Source organism: Drosophila biarmipes, chromosome X (genome assembly GCF_025231255.1).
Source record: "Drosophila biarmipes strain raj3 chromosome X, RU_DBia_V1.1, whole genome shotgun sequence".
In the NCBI taxonomy this organism is placed as follows: domain Eukaryota; kingdom Metazoa; phylum Arthropoda; class Insecta; order Diptera; family Drosophilidae; genus Drosophila; species Drosophila biarmipes.
The window spans coordinates 16,174,433-16,201,934 of NC_066611.1; the positions used below are offsets into that span (position 1 = coordinate 16,174,433).

Here is a 27,502-nt window from a genome sequence, read left to right on the forward strand (position 1 = left end):
CGCACATTCGAAAAAGATCAATGAGAATTGTGAAAGAAGCTGAAGAAATCCAGCAGACGGCGAGCAATTAAAAGGCGAGGGGCAGGGGGAAAGCTCAGGTGAGCTGCAGAACACTGCAAACAAAATTGTAGACTGACTCCGCAGGAATAATGTCAAATTCACTGACTGAAAAAGTTATTTAGCCAGATTTTTAATGAAAAATTGAAAGGAGTTCGGGTTCGAATACCAGTGGTGTTTCAAGTTTTTTTTTAAGTATTTATTATTCTAATGCTATTATTTCTTGTATATTTACTTTATTAATATATATATATATTGTAATCGTTATTTAGCAAGACTTTTAAGCCAAAACTGAAAGGGGACGAGTTCGAGTACCAGTGGTACTCAATGCTATTTTTTAAGCAGATATTATTAGAATGCTATTATTTGTTGCATACTTAGTAGTTTTGTATTTTTTAATATTTATTATTAAATTCAACTTTATATATTATTGATATTCTGAAGTAATTCCCTAAAAATATTCTTTTTTTTTAAATTTTTTTTAATATTTTTTTTTTGCTGAGTGAGGGAGGCAACCGAAACGTTTAAATCGCCCAAAGGCCGTCGAGCTGTCAGGGATTCGCGGATTGCTACGGTTCGGTTTTCAGTTCAGTTCAGATCTGTTCGGTTAGGTTTGGCATCGTTTTTACTTGGGCTTAGGTTTGGGTTTGGGATTGCGACTGGGATTGGGTCTGGGATCGGACCTGCGTGGACTTACAGCGCTGCTCAATCCAGCCGTTGTCAATCATAAGCCAGGTCCAGTCTTGCTTTGGCATCCACGGGAATCTCCAGCCACAGCCACATCCCCATCCACATCCACTCATCCCCAAAAGGAGATGGGGAAGAGCGATCTAAGATCTTCTAACATTCGCGAGCAGAGCGAGTTGGAGTCGCATCTGTCGGATTTGCATTACCGCGTCCGACTTGCCTTGAAATTATGTGAAATTGATCAATTTCAACGTTGCCCGTTCGCCGTGGCCACTTTCCGCCAGCTCTGGCTGCAGAGCATTTAATGTAAAATGTCAATCAAAAATCGCACAGAATGGAAAAGCAACTTTGAAAATTTAATTAGAAATGTGTACACGTCTCGGGCATTGTGGCCGGACGCCATGGGAAAATGGGAAATCTTCTCAATTGAAGCGATGAGAACCGAACGCAGGAATTGCAGCGATCCAAGGAAAGTGTCATGAGACGTACTAATTGTTGAGGTCTGTCCGGGGAAAATCGCTGGAACCGATTCGAGAAGCTCTGAAGGATGATTAAGGTAAGGGGAAGAAGGGGAGATAAATGGAATAAACAATAAAATATTCCTCAGATCATAACCTTTTTCATACATAAAACAAACACTCGCTTCTACTCCATTTACTTCAGGAAATACCTCTCATTAGCGGCCATATTTTAAAACCAAGACTTATAAAGCGAAAGAGTAGATACAATCTCTATCTAAACATTCTTGGGAATTTCCGGGCACCTCTTGATTTCCCCCGAGTTTCCATCTGGGCAGTGGCTTTCCATTGAGCCCGGCTAACATGGATTTATAAAGACATAACTCACAGTTTAATGACTATAAATTCACTCCCGAGTTTGAAATTTTCGTTGGAAATTGTAAAAAAAAAAGACTGCCCAACTAATAACAATAATAGTTGTTAAAATAATAAAACTAATCGTAAAGCGAATGTGTGAGAAAAGCATGGTTTTCGGCTGTGGCAATCAAAGTATGGACCTGGTTTTTATAGCACTACCAGCTGGTCGGTCGACTTCAAACAAGGGCTCAGTTTTGTATATTAATTTGTCAACCACCAAGTAAAAATAGAAATAAAAGCAAAAAAAAAAGGTAAAGAAAAGAAAAAGAAAAGCAAGACAAGAGTGGAGTTATCAATGGGCGGTGGCTTCGGGCTAATTTAGTTATGAACACTTGTTATTTCTGCCTGTTTTCATATATCATATTTCTCGTTTGTTTCGCGATGGTTCGGTTTAATGCTTCATTTCTTTGAATTTCATAATTACACGGCTTTGACCGCTCAACGACGGCGGGTAACTGTTTTTGTCATTGTCAGTCCTCGGCTTTTCTTGAATGAACTTCGGCTTTGGGCCAACTGGTTTTTCGGCCAAGTGCCCGTCTTCTTGGCTTAATTAATTATCGTTGTATAATTAGCAGTTGGTCGGGGGCATAATAATTCAACAGAATTGTCCGACTGCCCGGTCAACTTAGCGATTCATTCATGGCTCTGCGCATTTTCACACATTTCCGGTACAGTTGGCCACAAAAGCCAGCGAGCCGGCCACTCGGCCAGAGACCGCCCCAAGTTGGCAAAAGGGCGTTGTGGGCAATGTCAATCAATTGGTTCGCCGACTTGGTTGGCTGATTCCTTGGCCAGATCCCCCTCGATCTCGCCGCTTGTATCTCGAATCTGGAAACTCGCAGCTCGCAGATCGCAGCTCGCAGATCGCATCTCGAGTCTTGGGTCTCGAGCCAAGCAAAAATGGCAGCTGACTGACAGACAGATCGAAAACGCTGGTTCAGTTCGGTTCGGTTTGGTTGGACCCTGGGCGCTTTTGGCTCGTTTTTTTCATTTAGCTCTTTCGGCCTGGCCAACAGCAGCCACGGCAGCAACAACTACCAACTACCGGCTGAAATTGTGCCGGGGACTGGTCGCTGAATTGGCCGCTTTTGGAGACAGCCACGTGACACGAAGTGAGTTGTATAAAATCCATTAAATTGTATAAAACAAAAGTTAATCATTAGCAGAAATTTAAATTTAAATTTTTAATTTATAAATCATCCTTTTATTCAATGAATACAAATTGATTTACTATGCTGATATAAAGTATCTTAAAGATACACATAAAACCTAAGCAAAAGGTTAACCTGAAAATTAGATTCAAATTGTTTATACTTTTTAAATTGGTTTATTTTGGTTTTTTAATGTTTTATGTAGATTTTAGGATCTTATATTAATTTAAAATCCCCTAAACCTTCAGGGAAATACCCCCAAAAATTAAAAAAAAAAATATGAGCTCCACAATAATATATTAAAATTACAAGACTTGCCAAATATTTTACTTTTTATTTTTAAAGGCCTCTCATTTAGATGAACCCGCTCCATGGAAGTGCCTGCTCTAAGAATCGGATCTGCAACTGGAACTGGAAATTGGGTTCAGTTGCAGGAGGTGGGGCTGCCACGATTCGCGGCCAGCCAAATCGATCGAACTGCCTTCATTAAACAGAAAACAGGGCAAAAAAAAAGGGGGGCTAAAAAGGGAGAAGTAAAGGTAGACCTGTGGCCATCCCTTTCTGTCTTAATAACTCCTTTCCTGCCGCCGATTTTGCTGCGGCAAAGTAGCAGCCACAACAGCAGCCGTGATCTCCATCCCGATTTTTTGCCTCTTTCCTTCGATCGCCGTCGCTCCATTGCTCCATTGCTCCATTAATTTCCATGTTGGCCACAATTTGACTTCTGTTCGCCCATCGTTCCTGCTCCCTTGCTCCTTCACCTGGCCGCATCTGGATACATTTTCCCCATTTTTTTCTTATTCCCGCAAATTGCCAGGCACGCAATTTGCGCTCGAATGGAAAACAAGAATAAAAACGAACAGAATCTGCAACAAATTGGAAGCCAATAATCAAATGTCAGTCAGGATCCGCCCGGCCAGCCCCCCGCGATCTCTTTTGGGGCTCTGTCAGTCAGTCACTCAGTCGGTCAGTCAGTCATTCGCTCAGTCCGTCATTCACTCAGTGAGTCAGTCTCTCAGTCCGTCATTCACTCGGGGCGGTCGGTGAAATCGGTTGTGGCCGTGGCTCTAACTCCAGGGCTCATTACTCAAACGCCAGCCAAAGCTCCCTTTTGAGTGCGGGATTGCACTGGAAAATGGGATTTTTCAAATGATTTCTAACCCGGTTCTAATGGAAATAATAGTTAAGTAATAAATTAATAAATATGTTGAAAACTCCCTGAAATAACTGAATAATTTTGATAGATATTTTGAGATATATCATATCAATAAATCAGCGCAGAAAAAATATAATATAATTATTATCTGGGCTTTATGTATATAATATAATATTTATTTGCCAAAGCAGAAGCTTGGTACATTTTTTTGACCATCTCGTTGAAATATTATAAAAATATTTTTCTTTATACATTTTTTCCAAAAAAAATTATATAATTTAGCACAATGGCTTTATAATCTATATGATGTACTATAATTTAAGGCATACATATTTAAAGGCCCCCGAAAAATGCTCAAAAATCAAGCATTGTAACCAGTAATTCTCTTGAAGATTCACATTAATTTCTCTCAGTGTAGGGCCCTCCATCGGGACCTGGGACTTCAACTTGTCGGCCTGTCCGATCCGCCTGTCTATTCATTTGAATGTTTTTCGAATTCGATTTTGATTTGATTTCTGTTTCGGTTTCGGTTTCACGCTTGCCTGCCTTATACTTTAATTAGTTTGGCAAATTAATTCCCAGTATTTTCAGAAATAACAAAAAAAAAAAAATAAGAGGCCAAGCGAGGGAAGGAGAACAACAAGCGATAGAGGACGAATTTCAATTGCGAAGCCGATATTGTTTATTGGTTCCACATTACGCCCGCCGCGTATAATTAACAATAAAAAATTTCGAACACATTTTGACACAATTTTAATAGTCAATAAAACTCAATGGGGAGCGTGAAAGGGGCCGCCCCTCCCCGAAAAGGGGGCTCCCAGCAGCCCCATCAAGCCGAACCACAATGAAATGACATTTTCGCCGCTGATGTGGCCATTGTTCGACTTTGTTTGCGGCTTATTGTTGTTGACAAATCGATAAACAGCTCAATTAGCATTTTCGATGCCCACTCGCTGAGGAACCACTCCACTTACCCTTCGACTGACGGCAGTCATAAATCAAACCATAAAAAATGTATATCAGGAATTCGTCGATAATCGATTTGTATGCGTTGCCTGCCGCGGCGCACAATTATGCAAAATGAGCTGTCAAACGAGTGAGTCTTGGCTCCCCCTCGATCCCCCAGGGAATTCATTCTACGAGGCGGAAAAGCCACATGTTTATTACTTGTTCGAACGCATGTTAGGCTAATTTTTATCAAAATAATCCAGAAAACTTGCTGGCAGAGAGGGAAAAATTATAAAACATATTTATTTGATGAGAAAAAAAATCATAAATTGCTTGATACTGATCATTTTTGGGGAATTATGTGCCTTTTTCTAACAAAAAAATTAAATAAATGAATTAGTTAAGATATTTATCTATGAATGGAACAACAAAATTCATAGCTATAGAAGGCGCAGTTGGCTTTGCTTTAAATTTTTAGTCGTAAATAGCCCCCCTCAAATACCTAAAAATTATAAAAAAAATATCACTTGATTTTATGATTTTAAATCCCCCAATGGACGGCGATCAAAGCTGCAGTGATCGCAATTCGGAATATAGTCTTGGCCGCCGCAATGGCGTTCATTATGCCACAATTGCGGAGTTCCTGGCGAGCCTCAATGTCAATGACACCACCTTGGGATCGGTTCAGGGTCTCAAGACGCTCAGCCTAGAGGATTACCTGAAAATCATGCGAGGAGCCGACCAGGAGCAGGGCGATGGGGACATCACTCTCGAGGCCAGAAAGATGGAAAGCAAGTTGATCCAGGAAACCCACAGGCAAAGGCAGTCGGACCCAAAGAACCCCAACAAATCCAATCTAATATCCCAGTACACCGAACAGATTTGGATATAGCACAGGCACTCCGCCTTAAATTATAGTGGTTAGTAGGTCTCTTATTTAATTAAAAATTTATAGATGGTAAAAAAACTATGCTAAAATGGCACAAATTAATCCATAAGATAGGCATTGCTCTCTTTAAGCCTAAAATAAGCCGCACCTGACTCGAGCTCTAACTTATTTCAATAATTCAATCACGTGGCATGGTATCGAATAATTGAATAAGTCATCGTGTCGAGCGACACAAATTTCATTTCAATACGCAGAACGTTTAGCGGACGAATCGGGCCTCAAAGGCGATCGCCGATGATTGAACGCTCGCGGAAAGGGTTGGCACCGAGGGGTTAAGGCGGCCTGGGACGCAACCGCCAAATGGCAACGTGAGTGATTGTCGCAAAAGCTCAAAGGCGACAACAGCTCTTCGAATTGTACTGATTTTTATTTATTTTATGTTTGAACCGAAACGTTCACGGAATCCCAAATGAAATGCGACTGCGTTTTTTTTGTGGGTTCTGCTCGGCGGGGGGAGCTCGGGAGCCCGATATGAGGGGGCCCCTCGCCCTGGCGGCCCCCTTCGATGGCCAATTGGTGTGGGAAAATGCGACTGTGGTAACAGGCGTGGCGATCTTCCATTAACATGTCCACCTCGTGGCGATTTCAATCGAATTTTAATTGCCCGAAAGTGGATCTAAGCGATTGGGGGGAGATTGCCTCGGTTTTTGGGTACTTTTCCCAGCTTTGCTGGGAGAAAAGTTTCCGCTAAAGGTGAAAATTCGCAAAGGAATTAGTTTAAATTCATATGAAATGGATTTTGTATAGTCTTTATTTCATATTTTAAGCTTAAGATGTAGTTAAATTTATATATTTAAATTCAATGTTATATGTTATATGCATATTTTTCTGCTATTAAATTTAATTTAAAGGCCTGCAAAATAAGTCAATATATTTTTTATTAAACGAAGAATTAAAAAAAAATGCTCAGGCAATGAATAAATATTTCTGTATATTTTCTAGATATTATTTTTAATTTTTAAGTCATTCTGTTGGCCAGCGGAATAAGTCAACAGACTTTTATTACCCATTATGAAGGCTCCTACCATTCTAGTATATTATTTTATTTTTGGGCCATGTAAGCTCCCATTAAATCTAAAAAATTGTATATAGTTTTTACATCATATCTTAGGGAGTAAGCTTTGGATCATGTTAAATTTATATAAATAAATAAAAAAAACCAAATTCTTAGGCAATGAATAAATATTTGTTTATATTATTTATAACAGTTTTTTAATAACCAATATAATGGCTCTAACCATTTTAGTATATTATTTTATTTTTAAGCCCTGTAAGCTCCCTTTAAATCTGAAATATTTGTTTATATTTTCGATAAATCATAATTCATCTATATGCAAATATTTCTCTCAAAACATAAATCAATTAAACCATTTTAGAGAGGCGAGAAAGGAACCCCTCCCTTTCAAACCCAAGAAACCCCGCGAAGATCACGTAAACTGGGTCGATAACTGACCTACAGAACGCCTCGGAATGCGGCCCAAGCCCGGGCAGAAGGGTTCCGATCGATCGCCGCTCTTCGATAGATTTTTGACATATTTTTGATCGGCACATTGAACTGGCCGCCCTGCCTCCGGGCCATTCACACGCTCCCTGGGCCGTGGGAGAAAAATGCAGCGGTGATCCCCATCGAAACGGTTCGGTTTGGAAGCCCAAAATTGTGCCCTGTGTGCCGGGGCCGAGAGTTAAACAAATCAATACGAAAACGATGCAAATGGCAAAAGGCATGTCAGCAATGCTGCCGAGTAATTGGCAGTGGTCGGCTGATGACGCTGGCTCTGATGTTGATGATTGCGCATCGTCAGGAGTACGCGGACCTCAACCTCGCAGTGGATCTTAACCCGGACCTCAACCTCAACCTGAGCCTGAGCCTGAGCCTGAGCCTGAGCCTGAGCCTGGATGTGATTGCGATCGCAGCTCCTCATCGAGCCGCCAAAGTGCAGCTAAACATCTGGAGCAGGCAGCTCCGAAAGCGGTCGAATCGAGCAGCTCCACCCATCGCCCGACTGCGAACGCCGATCACTGATCTTTGCCGCCGCGAAAACACTGAGCGAAAATATTTAAAATTTATTTACATAATTGAAATGAAATGTACTTAGAATCAATTTTTGAGGCTGAAAAACAGATCCTTCAGTTGGCAAAATAAATATAGGGCGCTAATGATACTTCCAAGACATTAAGTGATTTTAAATATATGTTTATAAAAAAAGGATATATATTTACTGAAAAAAAAAGTGCATATCTCAGATTTTTTGTAATTTAATTTTTTTTATAAGCTTTACCGCCTGTGGATTTGCGGATTAAACAAGAGATGTATTTATATTTAAATTTTCGTTTTATTCTTTCAAGGACTAAATCAACAAACCACTAAAAATCAATCATTTAAACTATTTTTTAAAGATCTCTTTAAGGAAGGTAAAAAAAATCTTTTTAAATATTAAATTTATTTAATACTGTTCTCAAAGATGTTTCAGAGGGTTTTTAAACAATTCAATATTATTCCACATTTTAAATTATTTTTTTTAAGAAACTTGAAGCTAAAAATAAGCAACTGTTGTACAAATTTAATTAATATTTATCTAATTTTGAAGAAATTAATATATTAAATTATTTTTTTAAGAAGCTTGAAGCTAAAAATAAAACGATTTTCCTTATGAATTTATTTAATATTTCTTTCATGTGTTTTCAAAGATATTTCGAAGGTTTTTCAAAAGCTAAAGATAAAACGATTATAAAATTAATATATATATATATATATATATATAAAAAACATATGCAATATATTATAATACATACGAAGGTTTTTTAAAGCCTAAAAGAAGTATATATTTCTTTCGCAGTGTGTATAATCATTTGTTTCAAATGTCTTTCAAGAAGTTACACATTTTTTTAAAGGCCAAGAAAAAGATATTTCTTCTGCTTTCATTTTTTTTTAATTTATCTATATTTCCCATAGATTTTTCTCTGCGTGCATGAGGCAGCGGCTTTGATCTGTCACCGCTCGCCAATCGAATCACGGCAGACGCGAGCGGCGGGAGATAAAATTATTGAAATTACATTGGCAAGACGCCGTCGATCGGGCAGAGGGCCATCCTGGGGACGTCGGGGTGTCCGAGGGCAGGCCGGGGATGGGAGTCGGAGGAGCCGGCGGAGCCGGAGGGGAGTCAGTGCCACAAGGCTGGCTGCAGCAGCTGCAACAAACGCTGCCGCGGAACACGATCGCCAACACTTACAGCGCCGCAAGTTGGCAATAATTATCGCTTTTAGTCCCGTCCCCGCCTGTCAATGTAATTCGAAAAATGTCGTCAGTGTCGCCCAGTGGCGGGGCAGTAGCTCATCATCGCCGGCCTGCTGGCACTGGGATCCTGGACTCCCGATGCCACCGATGCCAATCCCGATCCCGAGCAATACCACAGCACCCTGTGATTTCTCCCATTCGATCTCGCGGGCCGCGCTCGTTGTTTTTAAAATGTAATCATCATTAAAATATTTATGGCTTATATCTCTCGCTCTGGCCAATGCCGCGCCGGACCTTCAGATGGACTGGACGGCTTGTAATGACCATACATAGCAATTGGTTCTCACGTTCGGGCCAGAAAAGCGGGGGGAAAAAAAAGAGGAGAACAGAAACGCGTTGCCAATTTGGCGTCATCGTTCAACTTAAAGCTGAAGTCGCAGTTGCAGCTAAAGCCGCGATTGCGAGTCCAGCTGAATCGCCTGCTGAAGTTGTCATTGTCATTGTCATCGTCACCTGTGTCTGCGTTTCGGATTTTATGTCTGGCAGCTGCTGAAAGTATCTGGGTATCTGGATGTCTGCTGCTGCATCTGTGCCAAGATCGATTGGGATTTGGGGAGATGCACAGTAATTGGTGGCCTTACTTGGGGCGATTTCAGCTGGTGTATAGTACATAATATAATATATAGTATATAGTTTTAATAATGACAAATAAATTGTTGTAATAACAAAAAGAATTATAATATGTTTTATTTTTGAGTAGATATTTACACAGATTAAAAAAGTGGTTCTTTAAAATATCTTGATGTAATCTTTCAAACTCGATTTATATACCATGATATTTTATTAAATGCAAAGGCATTCTAAGACACTATTCTGAACGATCATTGATTAAAACTAAATTGTTATTCTTAGTTTATAACAATGTTTGAGCTTAAGACAATTATAAGAAATTTATTTGAAAATATATAAATCTGACCAAAGGTAGCTTTAATAGATGTATATTAATATACTCAAGAGTTCCATAAACCTTTTTTATTATATATAAGACATTATATACATCATAAGATATGATCCCTGATTATATTTTCTTTATATAAATGAGACAGGAACTTCCCCGGAAGCATTAGGGCTTCGATTTGTGTGCTCGCCGAGGCGTGATCACTGTCCCTGTCACCGGGACGGGAACTGTGACCGGGGGTCTTGAGTTCGCCCTGGTCCACCCCTAAAAAGTGGCCTCTTCGATGGCTGTCTTGTCATTTTTCTGTTCGGTTTTTTTTCGTTTAGTCGAATGGAGGAGTCTCGAATGTTGCTGTTGTCGTTTATCAATTATGACAAATCTTTGCGCATGCGTGGCCAGCGGCGTCGTCAACGCAGCTATTTATAAACTTGGTAAAACTCCGACCCCTCGAAGCCCCCCCATATCATCTCAAAGCCCGGCTTCCTCATATGTGTGCATGTAAGTGTCTGTCCGTCTGTCCCATTCCGTGTTTCATTTTAATTTGTAATTATTTCTTCAGCTTTTTTGCCCCTGCCCTCGGCCTGGCTCCCCACTCGTATTATTTCAAACGATTCCGTGGTCGCTGTGTGTTGACTTTTCTCGGATGCCTTTGCATGTCGCTTGGTTTTTTCGAACTTCATTTGCGCTTCGGTTCGGTGACAAATAAATTAAGTGGCAGCCTCAACCAGAGAGGGGTACAAAAAAAAAAAAAAAACGCCAAAGGCAAAAACCAAGAAAATAAAGACTGCCCCGGGGCCCAGCCCAGTATTACAACAAAGTCACCCAGCCAGCAGCAACAAGTGGCTATCCTTGGACTCTTGAGGGAACCGACTAGGAGATACCTTGGGTGTTCCAAAAATTCAGAACACTAAATTTATTTCTCCATATTTTTAAACCTTTTTTATTAAGGAAATATCTCAAGCCAATCAGCTGAAATATTTACATCTACATAAATAAATCAGTCTAAAAGTAAGTACTCCCAATGGTGCAATATGTTGATAAACCGAATTCGATGTGCTTACAATCAGTGCGTTAGGTTTTGTAAACATATTAAATACAAGGGGAACTGAATTTCAATAAACAAACAAATAAACTACTGAGCTGAGCATACCCATTATTTTACAGGGAAACACACCTATGATAATCACAACAACTAGGTGCAATTAAGAGTAAGGCGCGGGTTTGCCGGAGCCTAAGAACGCCCCTTTGAGATTTATTAAATGTTCGGTGATTGGAGGAAGGTAATTACTCATAATGGCGAATCAAAAGGTGAAATATAATGCCCCGTCAATGGAGTGGTCAGAAAAAGTTCAATGGATTTTAGCTTTTATAATTATATTTTCTTAATACCTTAGACCTTCGTTTTTTATACGTTTCTAGGGTTTCTAAACAGGTTTAAAATTCAAATTATATTTTTCACATAATTTTTATATAATTTTTATTTAATTACTATATATTTTTAAAGTTCCCTATGCCAGACTGACAGCTCCATCTGTTAAAGTGGCCATGCTAAGCCTGAGTTGCCTGAAGACCTCACACATCTGAAGTGTTAAAGTTGCTTTGCACTGGAAAACTACTAGAGGCAAGCCCACACAGCCCTAAAGACAACTCAGCCACTCCATCAAGGGACCGATTCTGCCAACTTGAGGGCCAAAATCAGCTGCTACCGTTTGGCGGGGCCCGAAGGCGAAGGTGCACCTCTTGGCCAAAGTCGTTTATTAATTTGGCATGTGACAAATTGTGCGTTGGCCAGCAATTAGAATTGCGCCTGGGCGCAGAGGGAGAGACGGACAAGTTTTGAGGATTCGAAGCCTCCATGCTCCTCGGACAACTTGTCTTCGTTTTAGCGCTGATTTCACAAAATTTCACTGCCGAGAGACACGTACAAAACGGCTTCGATCTCTGGCATTCTGGGATTTCTGTGGATACTGGCGAGGATGGGGCACTGGGGCGGAGGACGAGGAGCGTCAACAGACGACAAGTGGCACTTTGGCGCATTAAGAAAATCTGTACAAGTGTCACTTTGGCACACAAACACACAGGAACAGAACAGAAGGAACCAGAAGGAACCAGAAGCAACATCGCCAGGAGGAGAGCTGTCAGCTGGAGGAGATCGGGGCATCGGGCCAGCCCGGGGGGATGTAAATGGAGAAGCCCCGAATGGAGGTGGGCTGGTAGAATTATAACGCCAACGTTCCGGTCTCCCAGTCAAATGCAATTCCACTGCACAGCAAGGATTACGCTGGGCTTGTTTAATCACCACAATAAAAAAAAAATGAATACGAAATAATAAAAAATAAATAAAAAACCATAATACGAATTTGTCCAGTCATCGGCATTATTTAATGAGTTGCCAACAGGTTGCCAGGCGAAGCCAAGCCAAGCGGAAAATCATCGGCTTCAGCTGGAGGCCTTCGCCTCATGGCTTCACCATCTTCAGCCTCAGCCTCAGCCTCAGGTTCAGGTTCAGGCCTGGACTCGAACCCGAACTCGGGGATTCGGGTCCAGATTCAGCTGAGTCAGCGCCGCAAACAGAAGCCAACAGCCTAGTCCGTCAGTCAGTCAAGCGGCCTACGCCCGGAATAAGACTCAGGCTTCCCAGTCCCTGGTGCCAAATCCGAGTCCAAGACCAAGTCCAAGTCCAGGTGCACTGGGAAAAAAGTCACGTCCACCAGAATTATGTTCTTTCGCGCGGCAATATTGGGTCAAATTAAAAAATATTCTTACAAAAAATCTAAGTTATTTAAAAACACCCATTATGGTGTCTAAAAGTATGCTACAAATATTTTATACATCGTTAGAAGTTTTAAATATTCTATAAAAATTCTTATTAGTTTGTTCTAATAAAAAGTCGAAAAAAAATGTAAGCAAACATAAAAGTGTCTAAAAATATGCTTCAATTACTAAAAAACTCATAAGAGGTTTGAAATATCCTAACAAATTTTCCCATAAGTCTGGTGTTTTAACAAGAGTTTGAAGATTTCTTAAAACACACATATAAGTGATAAACCAAACAAGTTGTTAGAGATATGAAATCTTTAAAAACGGCATCTAAAGCTATGCTAAGGAGTTGGCATTTTCATAGCATATTTTTCGGCCCTTTTAAAATGTTTTTAAACCGCCCGCTTTTTATTTTCCTCTTTTCTTATATCTCCTTATTTGATTTGAGTTGCTATTCGACGTCTTTAGCAGCATATAAAGATTTGTCTCTATTTAGCGTAATTTTTTTTAAAATTTGGGAATTCCTAATTTTGGTTGGCAGCTTTTCGCTCAGTGTACAGATGCAGAGCCTTCAGCCTGTGCCATGTAAATGCAACTTGTTGGTGACTCCACCTCTGCCGGCACTTGACTTACCCTCTGCCGGCTTCGCAGTCGCGTCGCTGCGTGCAATGTCAATTTGACAGACAAACTGTCGACCGTTTGAAGCGTATGCAGCTACTGTCTACCAGCCACCGATTATGATTTGTTTGACGTTGTGCGCTTCTCCCCGCGATGCCGGGCATGTGGGTTCCATCTAAAATATTAGGGCATTTCGGGTATGCAGTAACCTTTTGTGTCCTTGCTTAGGGTACATGATTGGCACCAATCTAAAATCTATTCCTTTCCTAAAATTGAAAACCTACTTTATGGCACTTTATGGTACTTTTATCTGCAAACCTCATGGCTTTGGGCTAGAGCTCGAAGTTCTTCCCCCGAAGATCCCGGCGATCTGCTCCCAGATCCCCTATAGAGAGGGAGCACTGGCAGTTTGCCTACCGTAGGCCACCACTTCAGCTGGAGAAGTACTCGAAGTGCCACTCCACTTGGTCTTAGGGATTACACTTGTATGGCAAACAAGCACACACACGGATATGTCTGGCGTTGGCATCTACAGCATTCAATAAAGAATGTTTGCGATTTTTATCTTGCGGCCGCCGCGCGCGCCTCGCGTTCGAGCTCTCCCGCCTCTCGCCCCGGCGATCGGTGATCGGAGATACCAGATACCATATACCAGATACAAGATACACAGGCAGGGACCCCGAGTCACCCGAATCCGCCGAACCCCTCCACGGAGCACCCCGTTCCCAGCGATCACACATCCAGCGATGCCCATATGGACGCCTGGCCCCTTGGCTTAATACTCATAATTGATTAAAAAGAAAATTTCCATGGCATTTATGCGTACCACGCCACTCATACACACAATGTCGAGTTGTTGACAGCCTCCGATGGAGTTGCCCCAAGGGGCGGGGTGCACTGGGAGAAATCTCTGACAAGTTCTAGATTGTATTGATAAAAAAAAATTATGTATATATATAACATAGATATTTAAAATTCGAATCTCCTAAAATATATAGAGGCTTTACACAAAAGCTGCACTTAATAATTATTAAAAAAAAAACACTTACGAAAAAAAATTTCTTAGGATTTACAAAATTCTGCAATCGGTTTCTGTTATCACTTTTTAATTATTTATGTTAAAATTTGTTAATTATTCAATGTTTATAATAGTTTTAGTCAATAAAAGAACTCATTTTAAAAACGAATTTAACATAAAAACATTTTTATTTATTAAAAAAAAAATTATTTGTTTTATTGTTTCTAAAAAAATATTTTATACAGGGACTTTCAAGTTATAGCCTATTCAAGTAACCTTTCTAACTTTGTTTTACTAACCTAAGCCAAGATTAAAATACTTTTTAAAATTTTGTTGTGTAAGTAAGCCAGCGGTTTCTCTCTGTGCAGCGAAAGGCAGTTGGGGCCCCCGGTCTGTTTTGTTCTGGAGTTGGCACCGCTGCTTTTGCGGCTGCTGGGAGCGCGTTCTTTGGAAGTAGTTGTCGAAATGTTTTTATTTGTTATCGATTAATCGCCTGAATCCACAGGCCAACAGTCGTCGCAGTTGTACGGTGGCAGTTGTGCGATTCCGATTATGATTCCCCGATTCCCCGATTCCAATTCGGTTACTCAGCGCCCCACGAGAGTCGAGTATCTCACAGATACACAGGCGCAGATGCCCGGCTCCTTGGAAATGTTGCTGTGTAATTGTTTTGAAGTCTCGACTCGCAGATTGGTAGCAGACTGGCTGTCAGCCAACTAAGAGGCCAGACCAAGTGCGAGTCCCAGTCCCAGTCCCAGTTCCAGCTCCAATTCCAAATCCGAATCCAACTCAGCCGGCGATTTGCGGGCCTGTCAAAGCGCTGATTGATCGATTGTTTGCACACGTTTTTGTGAGCGCATTTATTGAGTATTTTATTAATTTCAACTGATCGATGAGCCTGCCGCCTGTTACAATTGCCGCTCTTTTGCCTCGTTTAACTGCTGGTCTTTTTAATTGCGTGAAATCGGAATAGGGGGTCTCGAGAGGGGGGCTTCCTCGAATGGACCTCTCGAAATTGGAATTTTTCACATATATTTTGGCTGCATAAAAAGGGGCTTACTTGCATGGGAATTTCGAAGTTAACCCTTTTTAAAATTGAAAAAGAAAGGAAAAAGGGTTGGCAGTTCCTTCCTTATTTTAAAAACTGCCCAGGCTGTGACATCGCCTCAGCCTGGCGCAGGTCCTCACGTAGTCCAGCGTGAAATCCGACTGGGAATGGGTTACCTTTGGCATCAGTTCCTCGTCCGCCGAGGAGTGCCACGACTGCTCCGGCTCCAGGTCGAAGTCCTCGTTCGCATACTCCACGTAGTAGTCGTCCGAGGGCAGTGGCTCCTCCTCGAACACCGCCCACGGCTGGTAGAGCCTCTCCGTTTCCGACTGGAAGACCAGCCTGGCCCGCGGTCGCTTCCACTTGGTGTTCCTCCTGGCCAACTTTATCCGCTTCAATCCTGCCAAGAGTTTGTTCCGCCTCGACGGTGGCCTCTTGCGCTTGGGCAATCGCCGCAGCTTCGCATAGTCCACCAGGGGTTCGTTGAGCTCCACAAACAATTTGGCACAGTAGCGGCCATCCATCCAGGACTCCTCATCATTATTCCGGCGGATGGGCAGGGAACTGTGGCGACTGGGGCGATTGGATAGGGCTCTTATGAGAATGGGACCATCGTAGTACCGTCGATCGTAGCCCACGGCTCCCTCACACTCGGGTGGGTTCACATAGGTCTTGGCCCTCTCGCATATGTCCTCCATCACGTGCTCGAAGATGGTGTGGGTGATATAGGGCGGACTGTTGATCCGCAGGGTGTTGGGCACCACGGAGGCCAGCGAGACGGGCGGATAGATTACCTCCGGGGCGGGGTAGTTGCTCAGATTCATCAGGATCGCCCGGCCAGTCGTCTCGAAATCGAATTTGCCGCCCGGCAAAGGCCAATCCCCATAGGCAGTGGCATCTTTTAGGGGGCTTTCCGCCACGGAACTGCACTCTGATTCCGAATCCGAGAGGGGGTTCCATATGAAATACCATCGCTGGACTATGCGCCTTACCTGCTCGGCCGTCAAATAGTAGTCCTCAACGATCTTTTTGCGATTCTCCAAGGGACGATACAAGTGCACCTTCCTCTTCGCCTTGCTGCGACCCATGTTCAATGTTTTTGAGGTTTGGATTTAGATACTGCTAATGTTGAAGTTACAATTCGGAATGAGCTTTTCATAAAGGTTACCATAGCCCCATCAACTGACACTTTCCACTGGCCTGCTCTTCTTTTTGTTTTTTTCTGAAAATATACTGACCATTTCGCTAGTTGTTCTATATATTTTCCATGTTCCGTAAGACCTTTGCCCCCAAAAAAGGGCCCTACTAATACCTCGAAATCGATTAGAGCGAGCCAACAACTGGTCGATAAGATCATATGGGAGCTGTAGTCCCTATAGGCTGGAAGGCTGGAAGCTCTTCTGCGAACCGATTGATTGTGTGTGGCTTCCATTGAAAATTGGCTACCGACCACACCGTTTGGGCCAACTAGATCGGGGGCCAGCCCATTGAGAGCCATTACAAGCGTGTCGATCGAGGGCCTAGATAACCGGCGGTTAGTTGGCGAGCCCTACGGTTAGTGGGCTAAGCTCACCCGAAACCCGCTACAGAAACGCGGAAAAAACGTATTAAATACAAATTTCCTGGTAATAAAACAGAGAGACAACCGGCCACTGGCTGCCAAAATAAAGAAATAAATCTTAACGCCCAGAGGGCCGGCGAGCATCGGAATCGGAATCGGAATCGGAGTGACTAACGTACATCTCCCCAGTCAGCCTTTGTTGTTACTCGTGTGTATATACCCCTGTATCAGCGTGTAAATCTCGCTCACACACCAAATGAATTACGGAGACGCGGCCGAAAACCGAACTCAAGTCGACAGAATTTTTATTGGAAATCTGTACGCAGAAATAGTCATCATCCCAACCCATACCATCCTCGCCATCCCCATCCCCATCCCCATCCCCACCATCGTCATCATAATGATCTTTGGATTGGGCTTCGTATTCGGATTCGGATTCGGATTCAGCCGCATCTTCATCTGCCGCCCGATCTTTTTCTTGTTTCTGATGCCTCAGATGCATATCGCTGTTCGCGCTGGCAATAAAAATATATATGAGCTGTTGATGACTGCATATAAAAATTATACGAAACTGCCAGCGAACAAACCCTCGGATGTACTCAGATATATGTGATATATGTGTGCCGATGCAGTTGACTGCGGTGCCCTTGTCGGGGAACTCGGAAACAGGCCCCCGAAAGAATTCCCCAAAACCAAGCGCCAATAAACCCTGATCGACCATCGAAAATATTCCGGGACTTCAAATTATTAGCGATAAAAAGATTTACGAAGAATTCGCCACGGCTTCTCCAGTGTATACTTTAAAAAATATTAAACTAATTCACTAATTTACTAACCCACAAATTATTTTGTTTAAAATTTTAATTACATATAAAATAAATACACATTTTTTAAATTCAAATCTAATTTTTTTAGTGGTTTTTTGATCATCAGAATTTTTTGGGATTCCGATTTTTGCGGAAAATGATCATTTTTTAGTGGTTTTTTGATCGTAGTTTAGCCAAATCGAGGCGTACAGCGAAAAGACCGACTGTTTTGGAAAGCTGGCTAAATTTGCTAACGATCTGCATCACTTCGGGGAAAATTTATTTTTTGAAAATTTTTTTCATTTTTTGTAAGGGGGTACATCAGAATTTTTTGGGATTCCGATTTTTGCGGAAAATGATCATTTTTTAGTGGTTTTTTGATCGTAGTTTAGCCAAATCGAGGCGTACAGCGAAAAGACCGACTGTTTTGGAAAGCTGGCTAAATTTGCTAACGATCTGCATCACTTCGGGGAAAATTTATTTTTTGAAAATTTTTTTCATTTTTTGTAAGGGGGTACCAGAATTTTTTGGGATTCCGATTTTTGCGAAAAATGCTTTTTTTTTACTGGTTTTTTTATCGTAGCTTAGCCAAATCGAGGCGTACAGCGAAAAGACCGACTGCTTTGGAAAGCTGGCTAAATTTGCTAACGATCTGCATCACTTCGGGGAAAATTTATTTTTTGAAAATTTTTTTCATTTTTTGTAAGGGGGTACATCAGAATTTTTTGGGATTCCGATTTTTGCGGAAAATGATCATTTTTTAGTGGTTTTTTGATCGTAGCTTAGCCAAATCGAGGCGTACAGCGAAAAGACCGACTGCTTTGGAAAGCTGGCTAAATTTGCTAACGATCTGCATCACTTCGGGGAAAATTTATTTTTTGAAAATTTTTTTCATTTTTTGTAAGGGGGTACATCAGAATTTTTTGGGATTCCGATTTTTGCGAAAAATGCTTATTTTTTACTGGTTTTTTGATCGTAGTTTAGCCAAATCGAGGCGTACAGCGAAAAGACCGAATGTTTTGGAAAGCTGGCTAAATTTGCTAACGATCTGCATAACTGGCTGGATAATAATAATATAATATAAGACCAGATATAATGTTTTAGTGTTTTTTTTTTACCGTTTTAAGCATTTTTAAAGGGGCTTTAAGTTATTTTTCGAAGCACAGGTAACTCAACCTAAACGCGCAATGAGCAGAAAATCTAGTGGGTTGGCAGTATCGAATTGCTACTTTCATTGATGCACCAGATAGGAGGGGGAAACCGCAGTGAATCTAATACCATTTCGCATTGCCAAACCAACTGGACCTTGGTCAATCCAGATCGGTGTTCGTCTTCGTCGGCATTTAATTGCTATAATTTTTCAATTGCAACAAAAGGCAGATGGAGACAATGAGCCAAACAAAAGGGCCTGACAAATGCATATCCAAATGGGAATCGGTATCCAAATCGGAATCCAAAACCGAAGGCATTCAGGCAGGTGGATAAGGCTAGACAGAGGGGGTGTATATAAATAGAGAGAGACGGTTGAGATTTCCTGAAATCAAATCTAGCAAATCAGACCAAAACCAAACACCAAAAACCAAACTAAGACCGATGTCTGTCTATGGCAAAATGCTAGTTGTCAGCAGAAAACTAAAATTTTAAATGCTCTCCAGGGGCGGCAAAAGTGGGTGGTGGGGGCGGTGGTGCTGCTGGTCGGAAAAGTGGGTGGGGCAGAGGAAAAGCTAGGCGGCGGAGCGTGCCATCAATATGGCAAACGACGACAAACGCAAACTTAGAAACGACTGAGTGAATTGACGATGGCAACTACTGCGGCGACGGCATTGAACAGAAGCCAGAGCTATCTATCCCAGTGACGCCCTCCCCCTCTCCGTCGCACGGAAACGGTATGCTTCAAGATACAGATACACATATGCACTTGGCGAAATTTCAAGCATCCTAGGGCTAAAAAATATTAAAAAGGGTGGAGCTTTAAAAACAATATTCAACACAAAGGTTTTTGAACTTTGCAAAAATATTTTACATTTATAGAAGCACTTAAAAAGTTTATCAGCTTAGCTTAACAAATTATTGTCGTATCAAAATTCTTTAAAAAATAATTGCACTTTAAATTATAATATAATATAATATAAGTAAATAATAAAGCTTTTGTATTTTAAAAGTTCATAGTCTTAGAAAGTGAGTCCGTTTTACTCCATTACAATATAAAATATATTATATATATTTAATTCCTGGAAAATTAAAACAATCCGAGCTTATATTTTTAGCTTTGCAACTTTGAATTCCTTAAATATTTAATTCATTTAAATTTAAATTAAATTTTTTAAGTTTATTTGGCTAGCTTGACACTTAGCTTACCACCTTAAAATACTTTTGAAATATGCCAGAAGTTCTGGCTAGTTTCTCGCAGTGCTGCGGCTGGGTCGGCCTTGCTCCGCTCTGCTTTTGGCCAGGTCTAAACTGCTGCCTCAGTTGGCAGCCAGTTGGCTGGGTGTACAATTACCTTAACGCATCGACAATTATACGAATGGTTGGCTGCTGCCACTTGGGCCCGGGTCTTTGGCTTTGGCTTGGGCTTGGGCCTGAGCTTGGGCTCGGGGCAGAGCAGCAATCCGGCCAAGAAAAAGGTGGCAGGGTGAGGAGGGTGTAGCCAAAGGGTGGAGGCGGTTCGGCTTTAGCCGGCTGTTTTGGACCAGCCCATCAGGTGCGATATGCGATACGCAAGCGACGCGTCGACGGTTGAGACAATTGCGCCACAAAACGGTTGCGACTGGATGCCCCAGAAGATTGCCTGCCCCACTCTTGGGCCGCCGCAAGAAGACGGCGAACCACCGCCCCCAAAAAAATAAGAACGCCCAAAAAAAGCACCTTAAATACACACATATTCTAAGCAATTTGGACTCTTCACTGAGCTTGTCACCACAGGGAAAGGCCACAATGATTGGGGGAAAATGGGAAAAAACAACAGAGAAAGGCTCTAGTAATCAGAGAATTACGAATTATTTTGAAGTCAATCCAAGCAAGAAGCAGTTTTTAATTTATAGTAAAAGGATTGTAAATGTTATTATACGAAAAATTAAGATACGAATTATACTTTTTCTTTTACTATAAATAAAATCTTAAAGATGGCTATTTTATCCATTTTGTATTTATCATGGCATGCTGTTTGGTATATTAGAATTATAATAAATAAATAAAAATTAATATAAGGTTGGGAATTCATACTTACGTATTTAATATGAAGCATATATTTTTTAATAGTTAAGCATTTGTATTATACAATTATTTTGAAGCCATATGAAATGATTGCAGTGATTTAATCTGTGAATGTAGAAGGGAACCTTATTGCCTTTTGGCGATTTTACTTATGCGGGTGTACAGTGGGCCGAATACCGCGGTTGCCATGGACAAACCCCCAACCACTGTGCGGCTTCCCCCGCAAAAGAAGTGATTGAATTGAGCCAGGCACTTGGGGCAATCCAGAAGTGAATGTGGAATTCATCAGTCGAGATATAAACCCATATACAAAGCATCCTTCAAACCATATAGGTGTGTGTGTGTGTCGGCAGATTGGATTAAATTGTATTGAAAACTTTTGCGCGCCCACAGCCGAAAAAGATGCCCCCTCTCTTTCACCCGGCCATATAGCCCTCTCTTTCTCCGACGCCAGGGAGTGGGGGGAAATTGGGTAGATATCCAGCCAAAGGATGCAGGCTCTATTTACTTTTTAATTGGCAAAATTAATGCAATGCAATGAAACGAAGCCCGCTGCGATGATACGGGATATGGAGAGTGTGGGGCAGCCAAGGGATATATGGGATATGGAATATGGGATATGGGACATGGTTTATATGGTTTATATGGGACTTGAGGCGATGCCGGGGATCGGAACAAGACGGTGGTGAGATGGTATCGTATCGCATGCAACACATTCGACGGGGGATTCCGATTCGGATTGGGGTTGATTCGGCCTGGCTCTGCCTTTGGTTCTGGGTTTGGGGGCCGCGAGACGCCAACGGCACTCTGTGGCTCTCTTGTTGCTGTTTTGTAATTCTTAGAAATTCAATTTTCAACTTAAAAACCCAACACTTGCCGTCCCGCTCTCAACAAGTGATTAAGTGAAAAGCAACAACAAGCACAATAACCAAAACCAAAACAAAAACAACAGGAACCGAGCACATGCAAAAACAAAAACAGCCATCAAAAAATAAAAAAGAAACTAAGAGTAAAATATTCATGGGTTAAGATCGAAATGGCAAATACTCTAGGCATGATGATTTATATTTAAAAATCGAATACTAAAAATCGAAATATATTACTTAGAGAATTTTGTGTATTTTTATCATACTGTATTTTAAAACGTGGGACATCCGCTATCAGGAGCTTATTTTAAATGTTTTATAAATTTTTAAGGAGACATTTTTGCAGATAGTTTATTAAATTTATTTGTATTATATCTTAAAAAACTCTTTCTGATATGGAATAAAATTAACACACATTTTTTTCTTCCTCCAGAACCATCCCAGTTGTATGTTAAACTCGAAATACCCCTTGTGAGATCCGAAAAAAGAAGCAGGCGAAGATACTGGAAATGTTGTTGGCGGCGTCGCGGTTTTGATCCACTCGCATAATGATAATGAAGATCATGACGATGACGATCTGGGACGACGCTTTGGCATTGGCATTGCCCTGCGATCTCCGTCCATCCGTCCATCCATCCCTCCCTCCGTCAGTTCGTCCGCCTGGCAGTCAGTCATTCAAGCAAGTCAGTCACACATATTGAAATAATTATTATCTGCATTTCGAGATCGGCACAGCGCGACTCCGGAGCATCGGCATCGACTTATACTTCGACTCGGAGTTCGGCATTTGGCCCCACAGCCACGGCAAATTGAAGGCCATAAAAAATCAACGCATATTGCACACTGTCAATCCAACATCTCTGGCACATGTACTGAGAAAAACGGGATGGGGCTGGGGGCTAGCTACACCGCGATAAACATTTTTTTCCCATTTTATTTCCAAACTAGAGATTTGAAGGTCAATTGTGAAGGTGTCAGAAAGTATGCTACGTTTTTATTGCACTCCAAGGTCAGATGAATAAAGAATAAAGCATACTTTTAAGAGGATTTTTAAATGGTTTTGAAAACCTTTAAAGCGTAAAATTGCTGGTAGTTAATAATAAAATGAGAATGCTTCTAAAACTCGAACTTCTAAATAAGTTTTATTCTAAATTAACATTTTATTTTATATTTTTGTTTCGTGTATGGTAATGAGAGTTGGTTACGGGCCCAGCTCATTAGCAGAGTAACTCTCTCTGTACTTTTCGCTCCTTTAAAATATCCCCCAAAAGGAAGTGATAATCCTTTGACAAAGGCAGGCCCTCCCCAGCACCGCGATTCCCTTTCCTTCGAAAACCTGAGAGATTTCGCGCATTTCGAACGGCGCGTGAAGTGAACAAGAAAATCCGTGCAAAAAAAGAAAAAAAGGAGAAAAGAGGCAACCCCTTGGCCCGTTTGGAAATTCCCCAAAGAGCCGAAGAACCAAACCAAATGACAATACTCCCCCCTTGTAATGCGACGTGTTTGCCTCAATTCGAGCATATGAAAACGGTTTATTTTGCTCGATTAAGTTGCCTTTTGAAATGCGATTCGAGGCAGCAAACACAAAAAAAAAAAGAAGGAAGGAGGCTGGTTATCCCAGGAAGTTGGAAAAGCACGACAGGAAGCAATAAAAAACGACAGGCCGGCGTATTGAAAATCGTTTTGGCCAGCGAAATTTCCTTTGAAGCCCTCGAGGACGTTCGATAACAATGGTCCCAAAAGCAATTGAGAATGCTAATCAATGGATGGGGCACTATCAGAAACCAGGAATTCACTAAGCTATGCTTATAATGAATCATAATAAAGGTATACAATGGGAAGTTAGGGCATTGAATACCAGCATTTATTAAAAATCAAAAAGAATTTAAGAGAAATGTCTTAGTTAACGTAGAGACCCCTATAATACCTCGACCTTGGCAGGTGAGTGTGGCGAAATAAACCCTCCGAAGATTAGATACCATCTCGGGGCTGTAAAGACCGATCGCTACCGATGGGAGTATTTATGCAGCTAGGACAGTTACGAGCGTAACAAGCCATAAAACTTTCACCGATAGCCCGATAAACATCAATGGGCGACCATTTCCCTCAATGGCCAGCCGGGGCCACAGGTAGCCCAGCGCTTTACGATGGCCATAAACCGATGCGGAGGCAGGGAAAGGTTTCAATTACGCAAGTGCTCGAGTACTTCGATCCATCGGCCGAGCGGGCTATATCCGAAAGTAGGACCGATCCTCAGACAGTAGCCGCGGCGCCATAAAAAGAGTTTCGAAACTGGGCACCGCTGGCGATCATAAATCCGTAGAACTTTTACGAGTGCGTGCGATATTTTACGACTTTATTAGATGTCATGGTAAATATGGGATGGTATGGGGAAAAAGGGCAGGGGCAGTACGGGAAATTGGGAAAGCAAGAGGTAACGCCTACTCGGATATCGATGGGAGAGTAAGTGCTATCTGATTTAGATGTCAAATCGAATTCGAATGGTTTTGCCGGCTACCGGGAGTAATAAAAATCAAGTAGTAAAGTTATAGAACACAGGAAAAGGTTGAAAGATAAAGAAAATAAATAAAAAAAATAAACCAGTCCTATTTTTAAATATTAATTTGAGTGTTATATACCAGCTTTAATTTGTTAAAAATAAAATAAAAAAATAAATAAAATGAAAGAAAATAAAATAAAAAAAGAAAAAGGTAAATCGATCTATATATGAAAACTATAATATTACTTTAAGGATAATAACCTATTGAATTCGATTTAATAATAATTTTGATTTCAAAGTAAGATTCCGTTGTGACAGTAAATCATAATGCCCTCGGGGCAATTATCCCCCTCTTGGCCAACTTCTTGCGCACCCCTCCCTGTGGAGACATATTTTTTCGCAACGCCCACTCAAGGATCAGCGTACGTTTCTGAATTCGCAAAAACATCGGGCCAAAATCGCAAGGCGGCGATGACGCCCCTCTAGGGACAATATTTATAACTTTTCTGGCGCGTCTCAATTCATTTGGGCTCCGATCCCAGCCCCAGCGCTTCTTTCTCCGATTTTTGCCAGAGTGTCTGCCACCTACGTAAGCGTATAATTCGTTTAGCGTCAAAAGGCAGCCGGGGCAACAAAAACAGCCAGGCAAACTTAATCAGTCACTTTAACACCCAGCAGCCGCCACTTACACACCGTCGCAGCAGAAAGAGACGGCCTGCTGGGGGCCAGAAAGAGATGGCCGCCAAAGTGCGTGAGCGTGGCGAAAGAGACGGGGCACTTGCAGAGGACTGCTGGAGGTTGCTGGCTTGAGGATCGGAAGAGCCGCAGCCGAGGCAGGAGACTGCGTCTGTCATGGTCGATATTGCGTTGACACCAAATTTGCATTAAAATGCAATTGTGAACGCAGCTCTCGGGACGCGTCTCTCGTCTCGCATTTGGATCGGATCGGTTTGGTTCGGTATGGTACACCAAGAGAAACGGTGCTATCCTTGGTGAACCAAAACAAAATCAGAAATATTTTATTGAGCGAAAACAGATAAACAAAAAATGTATCTATAAATAATAAGCACAAAAAATACATTTACATATGTAAATGTAATATTGAACTAGAAGTAATTGAACCTAGAAAATGAGAGCCTTAAAAAGAATTTTTTTTAAGAAATATATCTTTTGAAAAAAGATAAACTTGCCTTATAGGATATTGTAGATATGGAAACTGGAATACTTAAAAAATAAGTCACATTTAAATAAATATTATTATAAAACGTAGATAATGATGGATTTTGGATTTTATAAAATTTTTTTTTATTTTTGATAACACAGCTTGTAAAATACTTTTTAAAATTTCCTATCACACGTATAAGGCATATTTTTAAGCAGTTTCAGAGGCCTAATAACTAACTAACCAACTTAAAGTACACTTTACAAACATAACATTTTATCACCACTTCATTTCCCGCAGTGCACTTCCCCGGGTAGTGGGTAATGCATCTTTAGTGTCTATTGAGCAGGACATTAGTCACGTGGCTGGCCGTGGGCAGCGCGGAGTGGCGGGGCTTGTGGCGAAATGCGACAGACACAACGCCGCGAAATATCAATTAAATCGCAGAAAATAGAAAGTGAATTCTTTCCAGCAGCCAGACCCGCTTTGATCTTGCCTGGTTTACGATCTTCGGGGAATCGCGAATCGGTTCGGAATCGGTACAGGGATTGGAATCGGGATGGGAAAAGGGAAAACCGTCTGACTGACTAGCAACACCAATTAAAAATAGTTTTGACACATCGCAAAGTCGCGCCATCGGGGCAATAAATTAATTACAAAATTGCCCAAGAGAGAAATATGGAAAAGAAAGCCCTGAAGATGAACTGAATTGCATTCGGAGATTTCTAGATTTTATGGCCATGGCTCTACGCGAATCGCGAAGAGGTGGGCGTGTGTGTGCACTCGAAAAACTCTGAAAAATCAGAAAAACTGCCAGCTTGTGTGTGGGCGTCTCGCAGTCTTGCCCCACCGACTTCCCAGGCCCCCAAATCTTCCATTCCCTTTTTTCTCGGCTCTTTAGCACAACCCAGGAATTCAATTTCTGCACAGAGAACAAATATAATGGACTTTATATGATCTTCTAAATTTAGTTTGGTGCTTCTAAAATATTATAATACATTTCTAAATGATCAAGGGGCCAACTCTATATTAGTTATATATTTTACAATTAAATGAGTTAAGGAACTACCGTTTTTATGGTGTAACTCTTTAGTTGGTATTACCTTTTCTGCCTGACCAAGGGTCCTATCGTTAGTGATAGTAAAACCAGGGGGCAGTTAGACTTTCCCCGCCCAATCCCCCTGTGAAAAGCCCCTTTTGCTGATGATCTTGCAGGCACTTGAGGGTTTTTTTATGGAGTGTTTGCTAGCCTGTTGTTGGCAGACAACTCAGCCACTAGGCTTGAAAGTTAAGTTAAGGCAGCAGCTTAAGAGGGGAAAAGCTCGTGCTTCCTCTTAACCCCCTAGGGACCGCGGCCCGGCGAAAATTCAACCTGCTGCCGCTTTCAATTATTCACACATCATCAATGGACCAAGCATAAATATGTAGGCAGAATATACGTACGTATGTATATACTGAGAGAGCTGACTTGGCTGAAAGCGTTTCTTGGCCACATTTCATTGTCTGCCATCTGCCAGGCGACCTTAACACTCCACAGGCCCCCCGCCCCTTAACCCATCCCTGCCGGTTTTGGCGAACGTGTCTGCATATTGTTTCGTTCATGTCAAATTATTGACCCGCGCCAGGCATTTTGAAATGTTTATGCGTTTTCATGACTGAGATGTGCAATTGATAAATCCCCAACTGGAAATTATGAATATGCAACGTGCCGGAGTGAATCTTTCTCGGTGCCAAGCTCCCAGCTTCCAAGTTATTCAGACAGAGGATTCCCAGTGCCAGAGGATCTTGAGGAGGAACCACCCGCTGGCTTCTTTACCAGGTCGGTAGCCCTCGCTAGACACTGCCTACGTTTATGCGGGCATAGAAATCGTGATAAATTGCCTTTTTTAAGAATTTAACTGATTACATAAAAATATGCAAGACATTTTAAA

At 41.5% G+C, this 27,502-nt stretch overlaps 3 protein-coding genes and 1 long non-coding RNA gene across 7 annotated transcripts in view; 2 read left to right on the forward strand and 2 right to left on the reverse strand.

The window, feature by feature from the left end:
- LOC108021986 (uncharacterized) overlaps positions 1-27,502 on the reverse strand; it is a 48,016-nt gene that overhangs the window by 17,737 nt on the left and 2,777 nt on the right. The window lies entirely within an intron of this gene.
- On the forward strand, positions 5,325-8,943 carry LOC108022008 (uncharacterized). 2 transcript variants are annotated; one of them, XM_017090848.3, is made up of 2 exons: positions 5,325-5,794; positions 8,777-8,943. In XM_017090848.3, exon 1 carries the CDS (start codon positions 5,410-5,412, stop codon positions 5,764-5,766), a length of 357 nt encoding a protein of 118 aa, XP_016946337.1. In that variant the 5' UTR covers positions 5,325-5,409; the 3' UTR covers positions 5,767-5,794; positions 8,777-8,943. The 2 variants fall into 2 exon arrangements, with proteins under 2 accessions (XP_016946337.1, XP_050744648.1); XM_050888691.1 differs by lacking the exon at positions 8,777-8,943 and adding an exon at positions 7,200-7,336.
- LOC127011536 (uncharacterized) lies at positions 10,370-12,215 on the forward strand. Its single transcript, XR_007764559.1, has 3 exons — positions 10,370-10,514; positions 10,576-11,024; positions 11,521-12,215. It is a non-coding gene; the product is annotated as an uncharacterized LOC127011536 (long non-coding RNA).
- On the reverse strand, positions 15,241-16,623 carry LOC108021993 (uncharacterized). Its single transcript, XM_050888684.1, has 2 exons — positions 16,082-16,623; positions 15,241-16,024 (listed from the first exon to the last, which is right to left on the reverse strand). The coding sequence occupies exons 1-2, from the start codon at positions 16,546-16,548 to the stop codon at positions 15,550-15,552; spliced, it is 942 nt and encodes a 313-aa protein (XP_050744641.1). The 5' UTR covers positions 16,549-16,623; the 3' UTR covers positions 15,241-15,549.